Source organism: Channa argus, chromosome 6, assembly GCF_033026475.1.
Source record: "Channa argus isolate prfri chromosome 6, Channa argus male v1.0, whole genome shotgun sequence".
In the NCBI taxonomy this organism is placed as follows: Eukaryota; Metazoa; Chordata; class Actinopteri; order Anabantiformes; family Channidae; genus Channa; species Channa argus.
In genome coordinates, this window is record NC_090202.1 from 28,953,732 (window position 1) to 28,979,510 (window position 25,779).

The 25,779-nt window shown below is 36.7% G+C and overlaps 4 protein-coding genes across 4 annotated transcripts; 2 read left to right on the forward strand and 2 right to left on the reverse strand.

Moving 5' to 3' along the window:
- Nucleotides 1–284: 284 nt before the first annotated feature.
- On the reverse strand, nt 285–24,018 carry LOC137129555 (olfactory receptor 11A1-like). The gene is made up of 3 exons (XM_067508832.1): nt 23,892–24,018; nt 22,086–22,174; nt 285–3,831 (listed from the first exon to the last, which is right to left on the reverse strand). Exon 3 carries the CDS (start codon nt 2,412–2,414, stop codon nt 1,488–1,490), a length of 927 nt encoding a protein of 308 aa, XP_067364933.1. The 5' UTR covers nt 2,415–3,831; nt 22,086–22,174; nt 23,892–24,018; the 3' UTR covers nt 285–1,487.
- Nucleotides 4,532–5,482, forward strand: LOC137129297 (olfactory receptor 2G6-like). Its single transcript, XM_067508270.1, has one exon. The coding sequence runs from the start codon at nt 4,532–4,534 to the stop codon at nt 5,480–5,482; it is 951 nt and encodes a 316-aa protein (XP_067364371.1).
- LOC137129494 (olfactory receptor 11A1-like) lies at nt 8,914–14,995 on the reverse strand. Its single transcript, XM_067508706.1, has one exon. The coding sequence runs from the start codon at nt 9,894–9,896 to the stop codon at nt 8,970–8,972; it is 927 nt and encodes a 308-aa protein (XP_067364807.1). The 5' UTR covers nt 9,897–14,995; the 3' UTR covers nt 8,914–8,969.
- Nucleotides 15,003–16,889, forward strand: LOC137129493 (olfactory receptor 2K2-like). Its single transcript, XM_067508705.1, has one exon. The coding sequence runs from the start codon at nt 15,152–15,154 to the stop codon at nt 16,100–16,102; it is 951 nt and encodes a 316-aa protein (XP_067364806.1). The 5' UTR covers nt 15,003–15,151; the 3' UTR covers nt 16,103–16,889.
- Nucleotides 24,019–25,779: the final 1,761 nt, after the last annotated feature.

A 25,779-nucleotide genomic window follows, 5' to 3' on the forward strand; every position in this document is an offset into this window, starting at 1 on the left:
TAAAATGACTGTTCATGAAGAAAGATGTGTATCTGACTGGATGATTATCAGGGGTGCAGTGTGTATCAATCATTAATGCTGCAGTAAATAAAGGCTTTACAGATTTTAACCATTTTAAGTATTGACAACTGCTTCATCAACAGGGATGGCGAGGAGTTAACCCCTAACTGTAGATAAAGGGACAATTTTGCTACGTTCTGAGTCAAACCATATTTTATTCACAATAGAATACAAACTAAGACATTTCACCATTTCATATAAAATATTAGCTCATTTTGAATTGAATTTTGAACATCTCATAGAAGTTGGAACGGGGCAACAAAAGGCTGGAAAAGTAATTCCCACAAATCAAAAACAAATGGAGGAGCACTTGACAATTAATTAGGTTAATTGGCTACAGGTGAGTAACATGAGACATGAAAGGAGCATTTCAGAGAGGCACACACTCTTGAATGTATAGACTGCATTACAAACAGACTTTTCTCTACTGGACATAACTGCATGGGCTCAGGAACACTTGTTCCCTATTTCACTGTGCAATCCACAAATGCAAGTTAAAGCTGTATCATGGAAAGCATAAGCCACATGTGAACACGATCCAGAAACACTGCTACGTTCTCTGGGCCAAAGCTAATTTAAATTGGTTTGAGGCAAAATGAAAACTGAAAACTATTCTGTGGTCTGAAGGATCAAAATTTCAAATTCTTTTGAATTCAAGCTTGATGGTCCCTCATTGGACTAATGAGGACCATCAAGCTGGTTATCAGCGGACTTTTCAAATCCTGCATCAGACAGGAATGGGACAACATTCCTCTCCAAAAACTCTCCTCACTCATCTCCTCATCTAGATGTTTACAGACAGGAAAATGATAAAAGAAGAGGGGATGCTAAAAAATGTTAAACACCACCCTGTTAAAATTTTTTGGAGATTTGTTGCTTCCATTAAATTCAAAATGAGCTAATATCTTTCATGAAATAGTAAAATGTCTCAGTTCCAACATCTAATTTTTTGTTTATGTTCTATGAATAAAATATGAGTTGATAAGATTTGTAGATCATTGCATTCTGTTTATATTTATGTTTTACACATTGTCCCACCTTTTTAAAAAATTGGGGTTGTATTTCCTCTGTACATAAAGAAGTCTGTTGTATTATATATTTAAATATTTATTCCAGTACTATTCACTTTCCAACTCCAAAAATTTATCTGTCATACTTTTAACATTATTCATCATTGCTATGTATCTAGGGTAAATACTGTATTAGTCCATTTATGTTTTTCAAATTCTCTAAATTACTGCTACTGACTGAAACAATTTAAACTTACAAATCAAGTTCGAAAAAGAGATGCATTGCTTAAAAGTACAACTTTTCAGTTATATCCACACTGAAGTAACATAAATTTTGCTGATATCTCACTTGGCAAAACCCATCTTTTCACAGATTTTGTTATTTTAAGTCAAGAATATAACATTCATTTTAAGGGTTTACATCTTTTCGAAAAGAAGACTTTTACATAAGCTGCGAATTTTAGACATCTTAAGTCCATATAATACAGGGTTAAAGAGTGGCTGACAAGTCAGAAAGTATAAAGATAGAAAAATACGTAGGAAGTTAGGGACACCGCTCATATTAAATCTGCTCTGTATTATTTCAAACAAACAGCCAAATGAAAAGTTGAGCAGAGAAGCAAGGTGAGGTGTGCAGGTACTGATTGCTTTCTGTCTGGTATGTTTGGAACCAGAAAAACAAACTTTAAGAATCTTAAAATATGTGTAAGAGATTAAAGACACAACACCAGTTACTACACAGACTGTGTAAACAATTCCACGGACGTTGTTGGCTGCTGTGTCAGAACATGAGAGTTTGACAATAGAGTAGTGGTCACAGTAAACCTTGTTAATGATGTTTCCACACAGCTGTAAACGAGCACTCAATGACAACATGACAGCAACTTCAGTAAATGGGTATATCCATGTTAGAGCAATAAGCACAGCAACCTTGTTAAACGTCATAAGTGAGTTATATTGTAGAGGATAACAGATAGCAAGATATCTGTCATAAGACATTAGGGTTAAGTTACAAAGTTGTACATTTATGTATGAGAACAAACAGAAAATCTGCAGAAAACAAAAGGGCAAAGAAATTGTGTGAATGTCAGAGATGATCTGGGAAAGAAAGAATGGAAAAAACCCTGAACTACCCTGTAGCTCGTTTGCAAACAGGCTGCACAAAAAAATGTACATAGGTTCATGTAAGCTTCTGTTCATACAGATAATCACAATGAGAAATACATTTGCACAAATAATTGAGATATACAAAGACATAATTATTATAAACAATAAATATTTAAAAAGCCCAGCATCAAAGTAAGCTGTAAGTGTGAAATATAAAACTTGTGTAGAGTTTACCATAATCCTCTTCGGTCAAAAACACACCACGTTACATACAGTGGTATGTCAAATATATGTTTATATTAAGAAGCATCACCAGTACCAAAAATTCAATTAGTGTTAAAAACAAATCATGAAACATGTCAAATTACCTCAACTTACCATCCTTTTATTGAAAATAAGGACAGTGCTTAGCTTAGAAATGACACAGTTTTTAGCATTTACTTCTGTTTCTCACTCCCCCAACTGGACTGCAACTCTGCCTCAGCTTCTTTTAAACTTGTCACATTAGCCGTCTGAGCTCGTTGTCATAGGCCCGGCGGATTGCTGACATAACATGGGACTATCAAAAAACCAAACAAAACTATAAAACAAATGATTTTTGGACTGTAGTAGGAGATTTTGGTCAGTCATCATTTAACCATTTGTCATCTAGACATTCATCAGACAATGTGGGTTACACAGACAATTGAAACACTGTTTGGAAAAAAACCTGGGCTGATTAGGAGAGATAGCATCCATCCTATTTGAGATGGTGCACCGACCGATTTGTTTTAGAAAACCTTAAGCATAACAATCCAGATTTGAGCCTAGGACACATTGATTCATTCAAATTCATTAGTTTCCTAAGAATTCTACAAATAATGGCTCAATAATGACAATGTGAACAAAGTTCAAAATCTTTTAATGTTTGCTATAAAAAATGTACATAAGTATTCATGATCATTGCCATGACACTCAAAGTTGAGCTCTGGTGCATCACATTTCCACTGATCATCCTAGAGATGTTTCTACAACTTTACTAGAGTCCACCTGTGGGAGATTCAGTTGATTGGACATGATATATAAGGTCCCACAGTTAACAGTGCATGTCAGAGCACAACAATGTTTTACTTCTAATGTTTTTAATAAAGCATATAGTTAGTTATAGTTATGCTGCTATAGGCTTAGACTGTGTTTGTGTTTTCACCCCCCGATGCACTGAGCTCCTTTCCTACTCCTCTCTCCTCTCACCCTGCAATTGTCACCACTATATGTCATTAACACTGTGTGTTTTCTCCCGTAGTTGTCTTTTTCCTCCTCTGTCCCCCTCTCTCTGTCCCTTTCTGCAGGTGTCCCCCGGCTTTGAACCTGTGTGTCTTCACGCGTGCAGCTACTGGTCCTACCAATCTGCCAGATGGTCGTCCACCCTGAGCCTGGTTCTGCTGGAGGTTTCTTCCGTTAAAGGGACTTTTTCCTCTCCACTGTTGCCCATGGCTTGTTCCAGGGGGAATTGTTGGGTTCTCTTTATACATCCTTATAATCTTGACTGTATTCTGTAAAGTGCCTTGAGATGACTTTCTTGTGAGTTGGCGCTATATAAATAAAGTTGAATTGAATTGAATTGAACCCAAGACATGAAGTCCTAGAAATTGCAGGAGCAATTCGAGGCATAGATCTGGGGAAAGGAACAGAAAAGACTTGATGCTGTAATTGGTACTAAAGGTGCTTCAACAAAGTATTAAGCCAAGGCAGTGAATACTTATGTACATGTGATTTGTTTAGTTTGTAAGTTTTTTTCAAAGATTTTAAACACATTTCTTTCATGTTGTCATTATAGGGTATTGTTTGTAGAACTTTGAGGAAAATAATCATCATAATTAATTTTGAAATAAGTTTATAAGAAAACAAGATGTGTTTTCTTACAAACTTAAGTGCTGGATATACGTTTTGGATGCACTGTAGATAAAAGTATCTGCCAAATGACATAAGTATAAATGTGTCTTCATATCACTAATTTCTCAGTGAACCATCAAGGTTATCAGTGGGTTTTTTTGGACAAAATACACACACACACACACACACACATGCATATGTAAATTTTAAAATTATTCATTCTGGCTTAATCATTTGTGTCCAATCATTGTCCAAGCAATACAAAGTTTTAAAACAAAAAACAAAGAAAAAAATGCTGAGTCTACTAAACTTGTTTTTTCTAGATCAATCAGTAGCAGGCTGCGATTTGATAATGCTGTCTGCCTGCTGCTGTGGGCGTCCACTGTATTGAGCTTAAAAGAAGCACAAGTCATGCAGTCAGGAGGGACAGTCAGTGTGATTCACCAAATGTTTTGTACCGTTTGATAAGCAAACTCAGAATTATGATAAACTCTACTCAGGTTTCATATTTCAGTCTTGCTGCCTACTTTGACACTGGGGATTTAAAATGTTTCTTTTTCACAATTACTTTTTTGTTTTATATTTTGATTATTTCCGCTAATCTTCTGCTTATTGTTGTTATATGTATGAACAGAAGTCTACATGAACCTATGTACATTTTTCTGTGCAGCCTGTTTGTAAATGAACTCTTTGGTAGTACAGCGTTGTTTCCATTCCTTCTAGTTCAGATTCTTTGTGATAGTCACACAGTTTCTGCTCCATTCTGTTTTCTGCAGGTTTTCTGTATGTACTCATATGGAAGTGTGGAATTTACTAATTTAGCCATCATGTCTTATGACAGATACCTTGCTATCTGTTATCCTCTGCAGTATAACACACACATGACATCTACTAAGGTTACGTTGCTTATTGCTGTTATCTGGTTGCCTCCTTTTGTTGCAGTTTTTGTCACAATATGTTTGACTGCCTCTTTACAGCTGTGTGGGAACATCATAAATAAAGTGCATTGTGACAACTACTCCATCATAAAACTGGCATGTTCTGATACTAGTGTAAATAACATCTATGAACTCATTGCCTCTTCTCTTACAGTCTATGCTCCAGTGTCTTTAATCCTTTACACTTACACGAGGATTCTTCAAGTGTGTTTTTCTGGTTCTAAACAGACCAGACAGAAAGCTGTCAGCACCTGCACACCTCACCTCACTTCTCTGCTCAACTTCTCTTTTGGCGTTTGCTTTCAAGTATTACAGAACAGATTTGATATGAGCAGTGTACCAAATATGCTGCAGATATTTTTGTCATTGTACTTTCTTACATGTCAGTCCCTTTTCAACCCTTTAATGTACGGTCTGAATATGTCCAAAATACGCATCACATGTAAAAGTCTAATTTTAGGTTCTGCTAATAAATCACCCAACATTTGCCTTTAACTTAAAAAAACAAGAGAAAACAAATATTTACATTGGTATCAAGTAGTGCCTGTATAACACAGCATGTATATCCAAAATACACATTACATATAAGACAAATGATAGTCTCTAATAAAAGGTGTAGAATCTACACCTTTTATTAGAGACTATATTTTGTCTTATAATCTGCACTGTAGATTATCCAACTGATTTTTCTTTTAGCTAAAATGAAAAAAGCAAACAATAGATTAATGACAGGTCTCAAATCCTGTTTATAATAGAAATTTCTCAAGGTATTATATCAAACAAAAGTTCATATTCAGGTTTTACAATTACATTTGAACTTTAGTGGCTTCTTATGTTCCATCTGCTGAATCATGATCATCACAGAATCCAATGCCATTAAGGAAGTGCTACAAGAAATGGTGGACCCGAACAATCCAAACACAAATACAAACTTACATCCAGCAGCATGTAAAGTAGCTGATATAATAGCTGATTGTGGCTTTAAGTGAAAGGACAGGTGCAGAAGGTACATCACAGTACTAATGCTCTTTCCAGGATTTCAGGAATTGTAAACTAACGAGATTTGAAGCTTTGAAAAAAAAAAATCAAAACATATATCACTAAAGAGTCTTTTTAAATTGTTGTATGACTATGTAGAAGGTGATAAAATAAATGATGTAATTATGTTCACCTGAACCTACAGTTCTTCTGAATTCTTGTTTCAGTTTATACCTTTTTGAAGTTTTATACTTTGAATTTTTAAAGGTTACAACTGCAGAACAGTATGACGATAATAAGCAGAGCGAAACAGTGGTATTATGGAAACAGCTTTCTAACAATGTCAGTAGGCAGTACCTACAGGTGCTGTGTAACAAGTACATTTACCTAAGTATTGCATTTAAGCAAACATTTTACGTTCTTGTATTTTACTGGACCATTTTTATTTATGTTACTTTTGGCGTCACGCCACAAAAACCCAGAGGAGAATAATAAACTTGTACTCGACTACAGTTATTTTACACCATCTGTGCTGCTGCTTAAAGCATTAGTAAATTGTATATAAATACAGTAGGTGAATTTGGCACAAACTTTTATATTGAGCTTACTGTTCATTTTCATTCTGTTTTATTATTAGGACTGCAGGCAGTTAGGTTTCATTTGACCAACCAATGTACTCTAAACCATCAGGCATTAGTTGATGTTCCTCAAATGTCCTATTTTGTAAAAAGAAATGAGTAAAGTCATGGCACATGTTTTAGGTTCTCAAAATCCACCCTTTTCTTATTTGACAGTTTTCTAGAGGCTTTTAACAATAGACTTCAGCCATAGATGCTGTTGCTCCAGTATGAGCATGTCAAGGAAGATCCATTTAATCAGGGGATAACAGAGTGAAAATAGCAAAAAACAAACCTAAATGTGCATTGAGAAATTTTGTTGCAAAAGTTCGAAATAATTACGATACAAAAAGTACACAATCCCATTACAGAAGATGCAGTGGACAAGGTGAAGCCAGCAAAATTTTAGAGAAACCGGTGAATACATAACACGTTTTATTAACACAACCGACAAGTAAGAGTTTTAGCCTGGTGTCCATACTTATTACAGGCCCAGTAGTTAATAGTTAAAGGGCGGAATTAGACTTCTACATCTATACATGTAAACGTTGATGCGAACCTATGCTAAGAAGGGAATTAAGGCTACTAGTGGGCCGCTGAGCCCCGACGTGCACGCCTCCCAAATCTAAACAAAGCTTTGTGTCGATATGAGTGTTGAACAAGCTGATTGGATTATGTCAGGAGGTGGGATCAAAACAGGGAGGGAAAAAAAAAAACGCAATGAGAAAGAACACAAAACTAATCGTTCAGATCAGAGGTTCACACTGATTTTATGCACTCTATTGTATTGCTACTTTATTCAGTCTTTTTTGTATTCATTATGTTTTATCTGTTTTAATAAAATGTCACCACTAAAAGGTTGTACATTTATTAGAATGCAACAGGGTCCCACTTGAGTTTACAGATGTGCGTTTTAATTTATGACTTAAATATAATAAAAATGGGAAAGGCTGGGCTGAAATAGTTTTTGTTTAGAAATGACCAGTCCTGTTATCTCTCAAAATATTCATAGGTTTAGTTATTAACAATAAAGGAAAAGTCACTGTAGTTGTAATATAGTTGTAAGATGTATATATGTCTATCAAACACATCACATTCTCATCTGAGCAATGACTTCAGAAAACAAGAGAACTCCAGAGGCTTCACATACTTTCTCTTGTCATACTGCTGTTAAAGTCAGTTTTGTAGACCACACCACATAGTGTCCTTCCAAAAGGACTATTCCTAGAGGGGTTTGGAAGAAGTTCATCAAATCCTATTCATTCCATCATTGAAATCTCCTTTTACCTTTACAGACACTGAGTCTTGTGAAACACCATGACATTTAGTTTCCATTTCTGTAATGATAATGTTCAGCAAATTGACAGTAAAACACGATACCACCCCTTTCTGAGCAGAGATCAATTGAGCGAGTATAAAAGAAACCCAAGTGCAAAAGGTATCTGGATGTAACTGTCATACGCGTATTGCAGAATGAAAAAGTATAATTTCACTTTGACAAATTACATTGGTGTTTTTAATTACAACAATTGTCTGGTAGCCAGTCTCTTTTTTAAAACTACTGAAAACTTGAAATCTAATATAACTTACGGTGTTTGGACAACTACTTTTCAACTTACCTCTAGATAGTGTCATCAGAAGACATCCTTTCACAGGCCTGCTGATGACACTGACCTTTTTACCGCTGTTACGACAACTGAATACGTTCTTTTGTAAATGTTGCACAGAACTGACTGAATTCTGAACTGAATACTAAAAAGCCAAATTAATCAATAGAGGAATAGAGGAAGATAAAGAACTACAGCTCAGGGACCATTAAATATTGTGACACTTATAGTGATCAACATGCAAATTTAAAAAAACGATCAAAACAAAGTTTATGTAAATTTTAAAAAGCCTGTAATAAAACATTACTAACAATCATACCTTAACCTTTTTTCTATCTAAGTTTGCACAGTCTTTTTATGGAATTTATGTTAATGAGATTATGAAGTATTTTGTGTATATTTCATTGTGCATAAGTGCATCTTAATAGTGATGAGTACAAACCAGACTGCCTGCTGAAGAAAAGCCAGACTGTCACAATGCATTAGGTGTTTAGTGGACACTTGTATCTAAGCAGGTTTGAATAAAGGCAGCTGTTTGCCTGCATGGTCTTCTGCTGGCTGTGTGGCAGTATTTTTATTTTCAATACATTTTAACTAACACCAAACCTGCCAGCCCATTAAATTTTTAATACTCTCAAATTGAAAGCAGCACATGTTGAACCAAGTATTTATTTAAAAAGGAAAATACGTGCACTTTGCATTAAAAAATGCTGTTTATTATTTATACAGGACATTTTGTCAAGAAATTTTTGTTTTTCTTTAAATATCATGTTGTGTAGTTCACATTTTAACAAAGAGTAGACTTTTACATAAGCTATTGATTTTAGACATCTTAAGTCCATATAATACAGGGTTAAAGAGTGGCTGACAAGTCAGAAAGTATAAAGATAGAAAAATACGTAGGAAGTTAGGGACACCGCTCATATTAAATCTGCTCTGTATTAATTCAAATAAACAGCCAAATGAAAAGTTGAGCAGAGAAGCAAGGTGAGGTGTGCAGGTACTGATTGCTTTCTGTCTGGTATGTTTGGAACCAGAAAAACAAACTTTAAGAATCTTGGCATAAGTGTAAAATATTAAAGATACAACTCCACTTACTACAAAAAGTAAGTAAACAATTCCATTGATGTTGTTGGCTGAGGAGTCAGTGCATGAGAGTTTAACAATAGAGTAGTTGTCACAGTAAACTTTGTTAATGATGTTTCCACACAGCTTTAAACGGGCGCTAAAATACATCATGACAGCAACTTCAAAATATGGGTATATCCATGTTAGAGCAATAAGCACAGCAACCTTTTTAAACGTCATAAGTGAGTTATATTGTAGAGGATAACAGATAGCAAGATATCTGTCATAAGACATTAGGGTTAAGTTACAAAGTTGTACATTTATGTATGAGAACAAACAGAAAATCTGCAGAAAACAAAAGGGCAAAGAAATTGTGTGAATGTCAGAGATGATCTGGGAAAGAAAGAATGGAAAAAACCCTGAACTACCCTGTAGCTCGTTTGCAAACAGGCTGCACAAAAAAATGTACATAGGTTCATGTAAGCTTCTGTTCATACAGATAATCACAATGAGAAATACATTTGCACAAATAATTGAGATATACAAAGACATAATTATTATAAACAATAAATATTTAAAAAGCCCAGCATCAAAGTAAGCTGTAAGTGTGAAATATAAAACCTGTGTAGAATTTACCATAATCCTTTTTGTGGTTAGCACATCAGTCACAAATAATTAAATTTTACAGATTGGTAAGATGTGAAGAATGTCATGTCACTGTCAAATTTCTACTTATTTTTGCATCAGGCACACAATTAACGGAGTCTACTGAAGTTTAAAATCTAACTTTTGAGAAATTACTTCAAACTATTTTGTTATGAAATAATTTGTATAATGCTTAGCTGAAAAATTACAGTGCATAGTTGGACATTTTCCTCTGTGTTATCCTCCCTATAACTGGACTAAAACTCTGCCTGAGCTTCTTTTAAACTTGCCACAGGAGAAGTATGAGCTCATTGTTAGGAAGAGGGGAAAAAAAAGGCTTACAATTGAAAATATTGATGGGAAAGTTATACCAAAAACTTTTTAACATTGGTTTTTGAAAAAAAGACACAAAGTGTAAAAACTGTATCTCGATACTACAGAGCATCAGTACCCTTGTTGAAATTATACTTAATACTTTTAAAGTCTTTTTTTAATGATCTCAACAAAGACAATTTAATGCCTTTTCGATAGTGCAGCTAAATGCACTAAATCTATTACAATTATTAATACGGTTATTTTTCCAATACATATACTGTTTATCTCCGTGTAATAAATATTCTAGATCGCAGAGAAAAAAATCAAAATGAAATAATCCAACAATAATTTTAACCCTCATTTAGGGAGGCTTTCCAAATGGCCTTTGGATAGTTTTTAAAGCCAACATAGTGTTTAAAAACCCTAAGTAATGACAATTCAAATGCATAACACAACAAAGCGATCATCAAAAACGAATTATTTTCAATTCATAATGTACAAACAGTTAAGGGTTTGAAAATATGACAGTCTTAGACTGAAGACACCACCTCCATACTAAACTTGAACCATCACCAGTACTAACACCAGCCTGTTAATGAAATAAATGACAGAAACTTAAAAAGATATTCGATTGTAGTGGGTTCCACACATTGATTTTACAACACCGCTCTTTATGTACACAAAGTCTAGAAGTCTTGTTTTACATACAGGTTTGCTAGGATGCAGGGCATTTACATGTATTTCAGTAACCTGATGACTTGGAAATCTGTTTACATGCAGTAGAAAAGCCATGTGATTTCTCCTCAACTGACTTATTTTGGAATCCTGGCTTATATTGTACAGTGACAGAAATGGCTGCTTGGTGACTTTTATTTTGAGGTTGTTTATGTTGCTGCAAAATGACAAAGAGGCAGCAGTACAACAACTTAAGTCAAAAAATTAGACTAAGCAAAGAGAAGAAAAAATGGATTTTGTACTTAAAGTGTAGTGTTAGTTTAGACCAGTAGTTCTCAGTGTGTGGGGCGCACCCCACTAGTGGGGAATAAAGAAATGACAGGTGGGGCGCAGAACAGAAGCATATTTGTTGTGGTTTGCCCATCTTTATTAATGCTATGCTTTATTAATAATAAAATTCATACACTCAAAACAATATGACCACAGACAAAAAATCAGTTAGGGGACTGGGTGGGAAAGTGGAACCAGCGCGAAAGTAAAATTTTAATTTCGGCATCTTAACTGCAGCGGAACAATATAAACACATCAAGACGCAGTAGTGTATGTAGCGGGCATAACACAGCATCAATAAATACATTTGTTACACGGACCACAAAAAATAAAGATAGAAATTTCAGTGCCAGGCGGTAGGCCTAATCAACCTAAAAGAAAAAATGATGAGGCCTTTCCTGCTCTTGGATTCACCATAGGGGATGGTGGGGGCAGAGGAGAGACGCAAATGGTAAAAAGTCTGCACTGCACTTATATAGCGCTTTTCTACCTATTGGCACTCAAAGCACTTTACAGTGCTTCTTATTCACCCATTCACACTCACACACCGATGGGGGAGCTGCTATCCAACGCTCACCGGGAGCAACTAAGTTGGGGTTCAGTGTCTTGCTCAAGGACACTTTGACATGTGACCGAGGATATGTGACACGTATACGTGACATTTCAGGTGATCTTGTAGAACGACTCATAGAAAGAGTCAAAGACACACAATTTCCTTTACAAGTGGACGAGAATACTGACAGCGATAATGACGGTTTGTTCATTTCATATGTCTGTTTTGTAAATTCTGAGTCACTGAGCGAGGATTTGCTGTTTTGCAAGTACATCCAAACCAGAGCCACAGCTGATGGGCTCTTCATGATTTTTGACAGTTACCTCACAGAACATAAGCTGAAATGGGAAAAGTGTGTCGGGTTTTGCTCAGATGGCACAAAAACAATGGCAGGGAAAAATAAAGAGCTGCAGGCACTAATGAAGAGGGTTGCGCTAAATGTGCAATGGACTCACGTTATTATTCACAGGGAAGCGCTATAATCAAAGCACCTCAGCCCTGAATTAAGTGGTTTAATAAACAGAGATTGGGAGGCGCCTCCATCAAGGAAATACTGATGTCTTTGAGAATTTGACAGAACTTGTTGAAGCCTGTGTTTATGGAGCAATCACAGTCATCGCAGATATTAAGCAGTACACAACAAAAGTGCTCAGTATGGCTGGGTTCTGGGTCCATTCAATGCACTAGCACCTGTCGATTTCAGCTTTGCTGATGAGGAACAATTCATCGAGATGACCTCTGACTCCACCCTGAGGGTGCTCTTTTTTTTTTTGCACGTGATAGCAAAGTGACAAAGTAAAGCTAAATATTAACACAATTGAACTTTTATTTTCTACATTTTGAACTTGGTATTTGACGTTATTGATTTAAAATGAAAAATTTAAATTCCCCCTATTTCATTACTATTTTGTTGGACAGGTGGGCCTCAAACCCATCCCCCCAATAAAGTGGGGAATGACAGAAAAAGTTTGAGAACCACTGGTTTAAATATTGTGTGGAGATGTAGTAGTTGAGTATTGTAGTGTTGCGATTACAATGTAGTGAGTACAAGGCCAGTGTTATTGAGTGTGATGGCCTGAAGTGTACGGTTTATGGACTGTGTTGGACCTGACAGAGGGGAGAAACTGGATAAGGTTGTGTCCAGGGTGAGAAAAGTCAGTGGCCTACTTCCTAGCTCTCGATGTGTTCAAGTTTTGGAGAGGGGGCAGGGGAACACCAATGAGTCTTTCTGCAGTTTTCGCTGTCCACTGCGGTCTGTTCTTCTCCTGTTTAGCTGCTCAAAACCAGGCTGCGATAAGGGAGCACAGGAAAGACTCAGTGACAGCAGTGCAGAACTGGATCAGCAGCTCCTTCGGCAGGTTGAACTTCCTCAGCTGTTATAGAAGTTCGTTCTCTGCTAAACCTTTTTTTAGAATGTCGTTTTCAGACCTGAAGTCCTGGGAGTAGTGGACCCTATAAATCTGAAGGATGCAGCAGTGATCCGATGGCCAGTCTTTATTTTGGCAGGTCGGCTTAGACTTGCTTTGTTAAAATTTACATTTAGTCATTTGCTTTTATTCAAAGTGACTTAAGTGAGGAGTGAGGCAAGCAAAGATCTGAGTCAAGGAGAAAACATCGAAGCCAAATGCTATAAGAAGAAGTGTTGCCATTTCATGAGATGAAAGTGCCACAAAGAGCATAAAGTACAATATAAATTGAGTCTAGGAGTTTTCACTCCAAGCTGGTCATTTGCTTGGCTAATTGTTGCAGTGCATCATTTACACTGGCCTGCGGTCGCATGTAAACACCAACCAGTAGATCTGAAGAAAACTTTCGGGGGAAATAAAATGTTTTAGAATTTAAAAGCAACATTTTCTAGGTTCGTGCTGCAGGATCTACTTAACTCCATGACATCAGTACACCAACCTTCATTATATAGAGAGATATGGAAGCAAACTCCATCTCTTTTTCACTATGCACAGGTGAAAGCCAACCAGCTGCAGTGTGTTATCCTGGGGCAGCTGTAGCTCAGTTGGTAAGGCAGTCGTTTTCCAAGTTGCTCCTAGTGGGTCAGGTGAGCAGCTTGCATGGCAGCCACCGCCATCAGTGTGAGTGTGCGTGTGAATGGGTGAATAAGAAGCAATATTGTAAAGTGCCTTGCATAAAAGTGCTATATAAGCACACAGTGTACCCTTTATCCTACACAGATGCCCTGAGCCAAGTTTCAGTGAAGCAGAAGACAGCAGAACATGCAAAGTCCATATTTAATTTATTCAGAAGTGGTAGTTCATCCATTTTGTTAGGCAAGAAACAAAAATTAGCCAGATTAAATGATGGGAGTGCTGAGGGAAATCCCCCGCTGCCACAGCTATTAGGCTATCTTGGTTCCCTCTTATGCGAGACCTCCAAGATCCACTGGCAGCCGATTCTCCCACTGAATAAGATTTCAAAATATGTTTGTTGATGTAAGGTATATGTAACTGGGTTTTAGTAGCCTAAAACACACATATAAAATCATATTAAATAAAGACCTAGTCCTGGGGACAGTTGGATCAATGCAACCATTCGTGGTACCATCATGTCATGTAAGTTCTCTTTATTTGTTTTTTTGATTTGATAATCAAAAAAGATTCCAGTCTATTGTGCACAGTAATGTAAGGATCAGTTTAGTGTGAGGGTAAGTATGTTGGAACTCAGTCTAGGTCTGCATTGTTTCAGATATGTCAGTGTTGACTAGTCCTTTCTATATCATTAATTGACCTTCCAAATCCAAGTGTCATTTGAGACATTTGGGAATATAATCAGACTATTAGTAACTGTTTCATCAAAAAAGAGCCATTACATTTGAATTATGGAGGTTGATGAGGTTGTGTGCAGTGAAGATTTATGCAGTTTGTACCGTTTCTGGTCTCTGGTGTGGCATGCTGGCTATGTCTGATCATACAAAGAACAGTACATATTGTAGATCACCTGATTTCATGTTTTGTCTACATTGCCTTAGCCCTACATTGGACAGATGACACCTTCAAACAAGACATCTCAAATTCTTCCCTATTCACAACACAATTGTACTTGCCAAGTAAAATTCCTTTTTACTGTTCCAGTGTGGGAGGAGCCTAGGGGGATTTTTGTGTTCTAAAAGGGTATAAAACACGCTCTACCAAACAATCAGCCAGGGTGGGAATTTTGATTGCAGAGTAAGTTCACACTGCTTGTGGCTGTGAATTTATCTGTATTAAGTTTACACTGTTTAAAATAAATGGTGATGTAGTTTTTGAAATACACTGTTGCTAGAGCTCAGAAAACACACGTTTTAATGGAACAAACAAACTTGGAGTTGAGTAATACGTTTTAGCAATACTTGTACACTGTACTTATTTTGTCTCTTCTAACAACAATGGGGCTAAATTCAAGCATATCAAATTTATCTTACTTTATTCTTGGAGCTTATTTGAACATTGGAAACTTAACATATTTATATTTTGTGATAACTGCTTTGCTTTACTTAGTTATACTTCTTGTCAATGCGTCTCTCATTTTAGTTATCTGTATGAACAGAAGTTTACATGAACCTATGTACATGTTTCTTTGCAGCCTGTTTGTAAATGAACTGTATGGAAGTACAGGTTTATTTCCATTCCTCCTGATTCAGCTACTCTCTGATATTCACACTGTTTCTGCTCCGCTTTGCATCATGCAGATCTTCTGTATATATACTTATGGGAGTGTAGAATTTTTAAACTTAGCCATCATGTCTTATGACAGATATCTTGCTATCTGTTATCCTCTACAATATAACATGCGTATGACCTCACATCATGTTGCTGTCTTTATTATTGTAGTATGGTTGTTCTCCTTTGTGAAATTTCTGGTTACTTTGTCCTTAAACCTCCAACTGCCACTTTGTGGAAACACCATAAACAGTTTGTATTGTCAGAATTATCTAGTTGTTAAGTTGGCATGTTCTAACACTGAACTGAATAACATCTATGGAATTGTTGCCATTCTTTACTCTGTTTTCATTCCTCTGTTTCTTATTATTTTTTCCTATGTCAAAATACTCAAAATTATTATTTCGGGTATGAGTCAGATGAGACAAAAAGCTCTCAGTACATGTGTACCTCATCTGGTGTCGCTGTTGAATTTTACTTTTGGTTGCTGCTTTGAAATCCTGCAGAGTAGATTTGATATGACCAAGGTACCCAGTGTGCTACGTATCATTCTGTCCCTGTATTTTCTCATCATACAGCCACTTTTGAATCCTATAATGTATGGACTGCAAATGTCAAAAATACGACAAACATATGAACATCTGCTCTGTGGTAAAATATCGACAGCACAGAGGTAATGTAGGTACAATGAAGTGTCGGTAAATTATATCTTATTTTGAGATGTGCTGATTAAAACCTTGAAACTGATGGGGACAAATTTGAGTTAATGCGTATTCTGATAAACAAAATTGCATAAACTAAATAACAAGATGCTTAACATAAGATATTTATATTGACAATGTAAATATTTACATGTTTTTTCTTCTCATATACCCAAGCAATATACACTAAAAGTAACATAAGTACAATGTCATGTAGCTGAATATTATTTTTGCAAGTTAAAACAAAAGTTCTAACGGTCCCCAGTTACGAAAATGATTAGATTAGATGTGTATTAGTTATCATCATAGTAGAAAAAAAAATACAGCATCGTGCTGCAAAAATGTTTACTTTTCTTGAATGACCTTCTATTTTGTTGTACATGTACACACTTATTGATGTTGTGCTCCCTCAGATAGTGAGTGGACAGACATGTTAACTATGTAGTACTATATGTGTCCACTTTCCCATAGTTTGTCAAACTGTGGACTGAATAATATGTAAACTGAGATTACTCTGCAGCCTATCAATGCGATTTTGAATCTGCCAATGGGCAACTAGATAACTCTGTTCCTGCACAGATGAATGGCTAGCCAGCAGTTGTTCTAGCTTAGAATTCACCTTGAAGCCAGTGCACTACAAGCCTTTTTGGCTACAGTTGACAGGACATGGTGGCACAGGTGCTTCTGCAGTAAGTTCCTAAGGAGGTCTGTCTTTCCCCTCCAGCTTAGTCAGAATCACCTATTTCGCTTGAGCCTCACCTTCTGCTGAGAAGTAGTAATTCTTGTACCTTTTGCACAAACAAAGAAAAGAATAAAATTCCAAATTATTGTTTCAGGCAGTGGCATGTCCTAACTATTAAATTAATTAAATTTATTCTTAGTTAATTTGTAAGAATAATTCTGCATTTTTCCTGTTAAGGAGCGGATTTAAGGAGCAAGGAGGCTAATAATTTATCAGTAGCCCTCACTGATGTGGTGTGAGTGTCTCTGGCAGCTCATGCTTTGTAGTGCAATGTAGGGCTAAGGCAACGTAGCCAAAACATGAAATCAGGTGACCTACAATCTGTACTGTTTTTTGTATGACACACCAGAGACCAGAAACTGTACAAACTGCATAAATCTTCACTGCACACAACCTCAACCTCAACCTCAACCTCCATAATTCAAATGTAATGGCTCTTTTGATGAAGCAGTTACTAACAATAAATAATAAAAAAAATACAAATAATTTACTGTCTGATTAAGTTTATGTTTTAGGTTGATGTGGTAGCTCATGAGATACCTGAAATAAGAAAAAGGGGAAGTTCTGGTTGCTTTTATACTGTAACTGCTGTGCTCACTGCTCTGCTAAAAGTTGAAAGAGGGTGAAAATACTGCCAACGTATTTTGTTGTAATCAAAAGTCAAAAGTAATATAAAATGGCTTACAGAAGTTTGAGTATGTCACTATCCACTCCAAACTTTTTAATTTCACACAGTTCATCTTGTGCCGCTCTGTAGTTTCACTCTTTGCTCTCACTATTGAGACACAAAGTAAAAAAGAAAAGGCCAAAGAAACGGCATAGTTGGGGCATCATTATTATGTTAGGTTTAGGGAAAGGTTTTATATAGCATATAATGGAACACAAACTTTACCCTAAAAGAAATTATACTTCTCTGTTGATACACCTAAACGTCGAGATGTAACTGTGCTAAAAAAAGCGAATTAAGGGTAACCGTAGGTTGCAGAAGCCCCTGTGTGAACGCCTCTCAAATCTCACGTTGTGCAGAGACTTGCGTCAAATTGGATAATGTCAGGAGTCAGGATAGAACCGAGGGGGAAAAAAAAAATGGGAAAAGTAGTAGAAGAAACATAACAGGTCAGGCCTGTATAGATGTTCAAACTGATTTTAATATTATTTATATATTGGTTTATGTAATTATTTTGTTTTCACTGTTTTGATACAATGTCACCACTAAAAAGCTGTAGTTTCATTAGAATGAAACAGGGTCCCACTTGAGTGTCTTGAGATGTGTATTTCAATATATGACAACGTATAAACAGGGGCAAAAAGGAAAATAGAAAAGGCTGTGTTTGATAGCATGCTATACTTCACATGGGACACACACTATTTGGTGAAAACTTAAATAGTTTCACAATTTATCTTCTGTTCTTTGACACGATCACTGCTGTCATCTCTAATATCTCATTATCTAATATTATGTTTCTTCCATGACATCAAAAGGACAGAAAACATCACATCCTCATCTTAGCAATTAGTGTAGAAAACAAGGTAACTCCAGAGGCTTCACATACTTTCTCTCGTCATTGTCATTTTGTGCTCTCTATTCCTGAGAAATTCAGTTCAGCAGACCACCCCTCGGCAATGCATTCTGCCAAGAAACTGTTCCTGCAGGGGCCTGGAAAAGGTTCATCAGGTTCTATGGATTTTATCATTGAAATACCTATGCACTTTTACAGAAGATGATTTACCTGTTGTAAATTGTTTACACACAGAACACGTGCATTATGTTTGAGGGTTTTACTCCACCCGATTCCTCAGAAATCTGGTTGCAGCCCTTGATGACTTTCTTTTTCTGCCATGTCCGGATAGTGTAGCTACTGTTCTTTTAACAATGAACTTGGGAACTATGCTTCCAATAGTACCTCTAGGAACATTTAGAAAGACAATAATCTCTTTTCTTACCTTTTTCTGACAATTACTTTTACTTAGTCATATTTCTAGCATGCAATCAAACATGACACTCAACAAACCCCTAGTTCAGGTATTTAATTTGTTTGCAAGCACTCATATTTCACCTATGCGGAACAGCCACAACATTAGCGCTGGTGGTCTTAATATTGTCGCGGAGAACAAGCGTCAGCATGGCCACCGAGCAGTGTGCAGCTACACAACGCCATACAAAGCAACATGTGATACACTGACTGCACTGCATGCACTCAAGTATCTAGGGTACTCTGAAAAATCTAATCTTTTACTCAAGTAAAAAGTACTAAGCATATTATCTATATTTCACTTAAACTATGAAAGTAAGAGTATTCCACTCAAAAAAAAAATAATTAAACAATACTGGTTACTGACATTTGGCAAAACATATTTAATAACAGTAGGAAAAATAAGGGTCAAAGGTCACCATTAGTAACTGACAGGTGGTTAACCCATAACGATATATTAGCATTTATTACTTGATATTATTTTAATAAAACTATACCATAATTTTATATTAAAACCCACCAGGTGGTATTAATGTTGTGGGTGATTGTGTATATAATGTATGGATTACTCTATAACTAACTTACAAAGTCCCAGTTCATATCCAAAACACGTTTACTGACTAGTAAACTAATTTTCTAATGATAGAGAAAAGTTCTGTCCGTCCATCCTGAAATGCCTTATGGGAGATCATTATCATCCTCACTCCTCTATGGACCAGTGAAGCCAGTCCTGAGAGTTGCTAAAGCATATTGGTCTCACTGGCTCTCTCAACAGCTTTGACTATAATTTGGTTCAGAGGGAATTGGTGGAAACTGAGGCTGATGTGAAGATGCCTTAGGGAAAAACATGTTGACATGCTGAAATGACCTTTGACTAGAGGGACTTCATTAATGTGCTACAATGATCTAACTTTCCCTGCAAACACCTACACAGAAACATTTACAATTTAATGGTTACACCGAAGTTAATTTAGTCAAAAGAACTTATTGATGAATATTTCAGATAATTTGTCCAACTACTAGAATTCTGGGCCACTAATCACAATAAGGTGTGCTTTAACCCTTCACGTACTATTTTTTGAAATCCATTAGTTTCTTTATTACATTTTAATTTAACTAATTTTCAATTGTGTTGTATGATGCTTTGCGTAGCTCATACATCTCGCAATTCACAAATAATGGTAACATTTGAAGACATGTTGCCTGGATCTGATCATCTAGAATAGGCTTCATGAAGAGGTCCACCATATATAGACTATTGATGTAGTATTTGTACAATTCCCAGCATAGCTACACTTCTTAATAAGACGTGACACTTTAGTTTGAGGCTTTAAATGGATCAAACCCTGTGCACATAAAGAACAACACTGCTGATTAATTTGTCAGCCCAGGTGACATTGGTGTGTTAAAATAATTTGTATGACTTCTATGTTAAAATATTTAGGTTAAGGACAGAGGATGTTATATCCTGCACAGACTCCAAAGCTGCAGCTTTATGATAAAGGGCCATTTAAACATAAATGACTTGACTTGTATGCAGGCAAATCACAAAACAACCGAACATCTAGAAGAGGCAGACGAAGGAAACTTCCTTACTTGTAAAGCATTACTGTATTAACATTACTTTTACCAGTAACAAGTAGTTTAAAAAGTTTAGAAATAAAATTTCAGATATGACAGTTACCCCCTCCAAAAACAACTCGTTATGTTACTTTTGCTGTCACCACAGCAAAGACTGATTAAAAATTGGAAATTTTATATTCGTAGTAGTCGTGCATGCACACTTCTCTATCACCACAATCAGTAAGGCAGTGTGGAAGATAGAAGTGATTACATTCTTGGGCTGGAAATAATTCCATTAGCCTTGACTTTGTTGGGGAGAAACTCAAATAACTAATCTAGTGCCAAAACCTAGTCTTACTTATACAGTATGTTTTACCTCGAGCATGACATGTTATCACGTTTTTTTAATCTCGGCTTAAGTTGCTTATAACTTTTCAATAACTCCAAACTCCAGGGAAAAGAAAAAGGTGACAGATTTCATTTTTGTGTTCATCACAGATCAGAGTGACGTTGCACCTCGTTAAAATACACAAAAACTGTAAAAACAGAAGAGCAGTATTTAGTCAACCTTTTTTCCCCATTTGAAAAATAAATAAATAACATGAGGCCTGGCTTGCACAACCTCAGTGCCTGAGGATGGGGAGTTTGGAGCTACACTTCAACATGTGGGACGCAAACCACTGACCCTATAGTTGATAGGTAGCTGATCAGTATGTAATATTTTTAGTGATATTAAATGATCTCAAACTTCTGCACAGTCCTTGACAAACTTTTAGACTTAACTATGATATCCCTAAACTAGTGTATATATTGCATTTATTATTCTGTATCAATGCTTATGTTATTGTATTAGCAGTGTTTCATTTTATTATGAAATATTTTATCCTAGACAAAAATATCAAAAACGCCTAAGAATCCTGTAGACCTCTCAGGTCAGCAGATTCTGGATCTCACAGCTTCAAAGGTGCTCAACGTCCCAGAACAGCTCAGATAGTGCTGAATAATTTCAGGTCCAAACCGAAGAACTGTTGTAAATGCACTGAAATGTAAATGCACTGAAATTCCTTTGTTGTGATCTACAATTTCATTTACCTGTACAGTTGATAATAATCTGTCCTTTACTGTCTGTCCTTATGGTTTGTCCTGTTTCTACAAACCCAAATCCTTTTGAAGATGTCAAAACTCTTTAATTATTGGTTTTATGCCTAAAAACACTGAAAAAACTCTTCTGTTCTCTATGTGAATATGCTTTGCTATCATTTTAATGTTTAACTGTCATGTCATCTTGCAGCACTGCAATGTGTTTTTAATTTAGCACCTAAGCAGTTGCTGAATTTTGATCAACTTATTAAATAAAATATAAAAATTTAAATGCACTATGGGCTGTAATTAAACAGCTCCAGCTTGGACACAGAGTCATTACATTGACTAAATGGTAGACTGGCCACTGATAAAGCGCAAGCGCTTTACGAAGTTAATTTCCATTCACCCATTCACACACACTCACACCGATGGCGATGGCGCTCACCTGACCCACTGGGGATGGTTCTTGGACAACTGCCTTACCGACTAAGCTACAGCTGCCATTGAGAGTATGATGATGTGAGCTACTTTGTCTATAAATTAAGTTTTAACAGCAGCATAGTCCAAATAAAATTTATTTTGAAAAAAAAACCCTTACCAGACACTTTAGGTTTTCTCTTTAGGTTGTTCGATGGTTTAGTTGATCTACAACAGCAGCAGCATCACCACCATTGGAACCAAGCCTTTCTGATATAAAAGATAAAGATAACACTCTCACTTGTAAGTCGCTTTCGATAAAAGCATCTGCTAAATGCCTAAATGTAAATTTAACACAGATCTAATTAACTCTCATACATAACTGTCAGAACAATAAAATATCAAACAACATTTTCTATATTTATATAGGCATATGTCTTACAAATTCCTACATGCACTTACCAACTACAGTGAATCAAATCATAATATTCCTAAATATGCATCAACCATTTAACAAAGCAGTTCACTTTTAGTGACTTAAATTTAGTCAGTCGTAAATATTATTCTGATGTTGCCACAGCTCCTGATTTAAAAATCCTGAAGCAGACCTAATACTACTAATGCTTTTTTATACCGGGTTAGTGTATCACTAATTATATAACAGTATTTTTGAAGATCCGAAAATTGTATTGTGTAAATTGGACTTTGTTTTTCTTGGTGTTTCGCCATTTATCTAAACAGCTTCTTCAATTTGAATAAAGACTAAAGCCTATTCAGGCCACGGTAGGACAAAGCCTCAGGTACAACCCGTCTCCTTTTATTCATGCTGCCCTTTCATCCATCCCCAGAAGATTAAGAACACTTCACACATCCAACAGGGCCACACTTAACGACACCCCTCTTAGGGGTTGAGGGAGTTAGGGTCATAATCATTACATCTTGATGACTCCACCCTGTTCCCACCTCCAGGCTACTCTGGCGAACATAACTGTGTTCCCTAGCCATTCATTCAGACTGAAGAAGCCGCTTGGATAAGAAGAAAAACAATTCTAGCCAAGAAAAAAGAAATTCAGTTGACATCATTCAATCTTCAGATAACCAAACCTGGATCTTCACTGAAATATTTCAGACTATTTACTGTTAAAAACCAACATTTCTTCATGTCTTCTTGCCCTTTAGAGCAATAAAAAGGAACGGTAGGTATTTAAAGCTGTCTAATATATGGAATGAACACAACAGTAAAATATTTACTATTGAGAAGTGAGATGGAGTAACGTCAAAAGCACAAATACTTGGCAAAACTTGATAAATCAAGTGCTTTCCCCAACTGATGATAATTGAATTTAACATTTAAACATGTCATATTTCCAAGAAAGTCAGGTCAGTTAGCTTTTATTTTTGGTTCATCTAAAAAGCGATATTCCACCAGTAGACACCAATGTTAAGTCATAAAATGAAAAACATTTCACATATTTTTTTTTACATTTTACTTTAAAATTAAATACAGTTTAAAATATCATGAATATTGTGATTGTAATTTAAATAGCTATTTAAGAACAGTACTTAAGTCTTAATTAAACTATGAACATGGTACTTTGAAACTGAATTGTGTCTTTGCACAATCGCCATGGTTGCAATACCTCAGTAATTAAAAGTCTCAAGAAACTATTCTGAAATAAGACAGTGACTTTAGCAGAGTATCATGAACCGAAATGTTAAAAATTGTCACTGTAATCACCTCAGCAGGTAAGTAGCTAACAAGCTAACTGCGCTAGGACGTGACCTAGCGTTCATGTTCGTTAAAGTCAAGTGTGTGAACATATACTCAGCGTTGTCCTGAATGGGTCTCGACTCTACGGACCTGGATTGTTCTACACAGTCTACTTTGTACGGGGAGATAATAGAGGACATGGCCACGTTAGCTTCTTTAGCTTGTGTAATGCTGATGCCACAGATACATTATCAGATCTTTTTACAATCAACTTACTGTTACCAACAGCCATCGCCGACAGGCACCTGCTCTGGTTTTCAATGCCGACATAGTCCAAGTCCCTCCTGGAAGTTCCCAAAACCCGCCATCAGACAAACTGTCAATCAAAATGGAGACGAATCGCCGGCTGAAGGAGGGGGCGGGGTTGCCCCCTCACCCGAGATGACATCATCGTGAACATATCCACTAAAACTTTTACTTTAGAAAAGTCAACTGTTGTGTCTGTTGTGTTGTGTAATGAATTCAGTACATTTTTATTGATTGAAAACACAACTTAAATTTTCCTGACAAGGACCTTTTCTCAACAGTGTGTCATACAATGAGCTTGGATTTCACAGTATATGGCAGCATGGTTATAACCCACCTGCCAGAGCCGTTTAGGCAGCATGAGGTGGACCTTGTTTTAATGTTGTCACTGATCCTGTTGTACACTCCGCTCTAAAAGTGCTGCAACAGCAACGTGAATTAATTTGTTTTTACTGTACAATATACACTTTTGGGTTTCCCTGTGAAAATGTATGAATCATTATTATAAAAACAACAACAGCTATGGGAGGAAAACAGTGAATCTAAGAAAAGTGTTAGAAATATCTGATATTACACACTAACTGGACACAGCCAGTACAATTGTGAATGTCCTGAAAAAGAAAGAAACCAGTGTTGCACATCGATGAGATAATGTCAGTTTAGATAAAATCCTTCTGCCCGCAACCTCCTCGGCTCTTACTCAGCTTATTGAGTCTCCTTCTGTCTCTGTCTGTAATGACACCCACCCAGCGCACAAGGGCCTAGAAACCTGCAGAGGCCACCTCAGTGTAATAGAAATTTTGGAGAAGAGCCCTGCTCAAACCAAAGGACCTCAATGTCCTCGGCAGGTGGAGAAAAACTCTGCCCCTTCCTGTATAGGCCATCGGTGTTGTTGGATCAGTTTAGTTTATTGTTGAGGTGAAAACCCAGGTAAGTGTCTACACACTCAATGTCAGATGTTGGTCCACGCCTACCAACTCCAGCTTCCACTGCAGCTGTGATGGTTGGATAGTGTTAAATGCACTGGAGAAGTTGAAAAACATGACCCTCACAGTACTCCAGTCTTAAATTGCCTCTCTGCAGTGTCCTCACAGCCCACTATAGCAGATGCTTAAGTGAAAAAGCTGTTAACAAATTTAAAGAAATTATTATTTCATCATTTGCTTCACCATTTGTCAATACAATGGAAAGTAGCCAACTTAACGTTACTCCTGCACAAGTTTATTATCTTGTTGATAATTCTACAGCCTAAGAACCTGTCTGCTAGCTCTTATTCCAACTAGACTGCTCAAGAAAGCTCTACACTTAATAGATACATGGGAGGCAGAGCCTTTAGCTATCAAGCTTCTCTCCTGTGGAACCAGCTCCCAGTTCAGATTCAGGAAGCAGACACCCTCTATACTTTAAGTCTAGGCTCAAAACCTTCCTCTTTAATAAAGCTTATAGTTAGTTATAGTTATGCTGCTATAGGCTTAGACTGCTGGGGGACCCACCCCCCGATGCACTGGGCTCCTTTCCTCCTCTTGTCCCTCTCTCGTCTCCTCCCACCCCACAATTGTCACCACTCTATCACATTAACTCTGTGTGTTTTCTCCCATAGTTGTCTTTGTCCTTCTCTGTCTCCCTCTCTCTGTTCCTTTTTGCAGGTGTCCCCGGCTTTGAAGCTGTGTGTTTTCCAGTGTCCAGCTACGGGTCCTACCAACCTGCCCGATGTTTTGATGCTGCTTTTTGTTGCTCTGTTCTTTTCTCTCTTCCATTTCCACTCAGCCGAACTGGTCAAGGCAGATGGCCACCCACCATGAGCCTGGTTCTGCTGTTACATAAAAGTGTCTCAAAACTATGTAGGGGAGCTTCATTA

Coding starts and splice junctions, on each gene's coding strand:
- LOC137129493 (XM_067508705.1), top strand. CDS start 15,152: ATGGGGCTAAATTCAAGCATATCAAATTTATCTTACTTTATTCTTGGA.
- LOC137129494 (XM_067508706.1), bottom strand. CDS start 9,896: ATGGTAAATTCTACACAGGTTTTATATTTCACACTTACAGCTTACTTT.
- LOC137129297 (XM_067508270.1), top strand. CDS start 4,532: ATGATAAACTCTACTCAGGTTTCATATTTCAGTCTTGCTGCCTACTTT.
- LOC137129555 (XM_067508832.1), bottom strand. CDS start 2,414: ATGGTAAACTCTACACAAGTTTTATATTTCACACTTACAGCTTACTTT.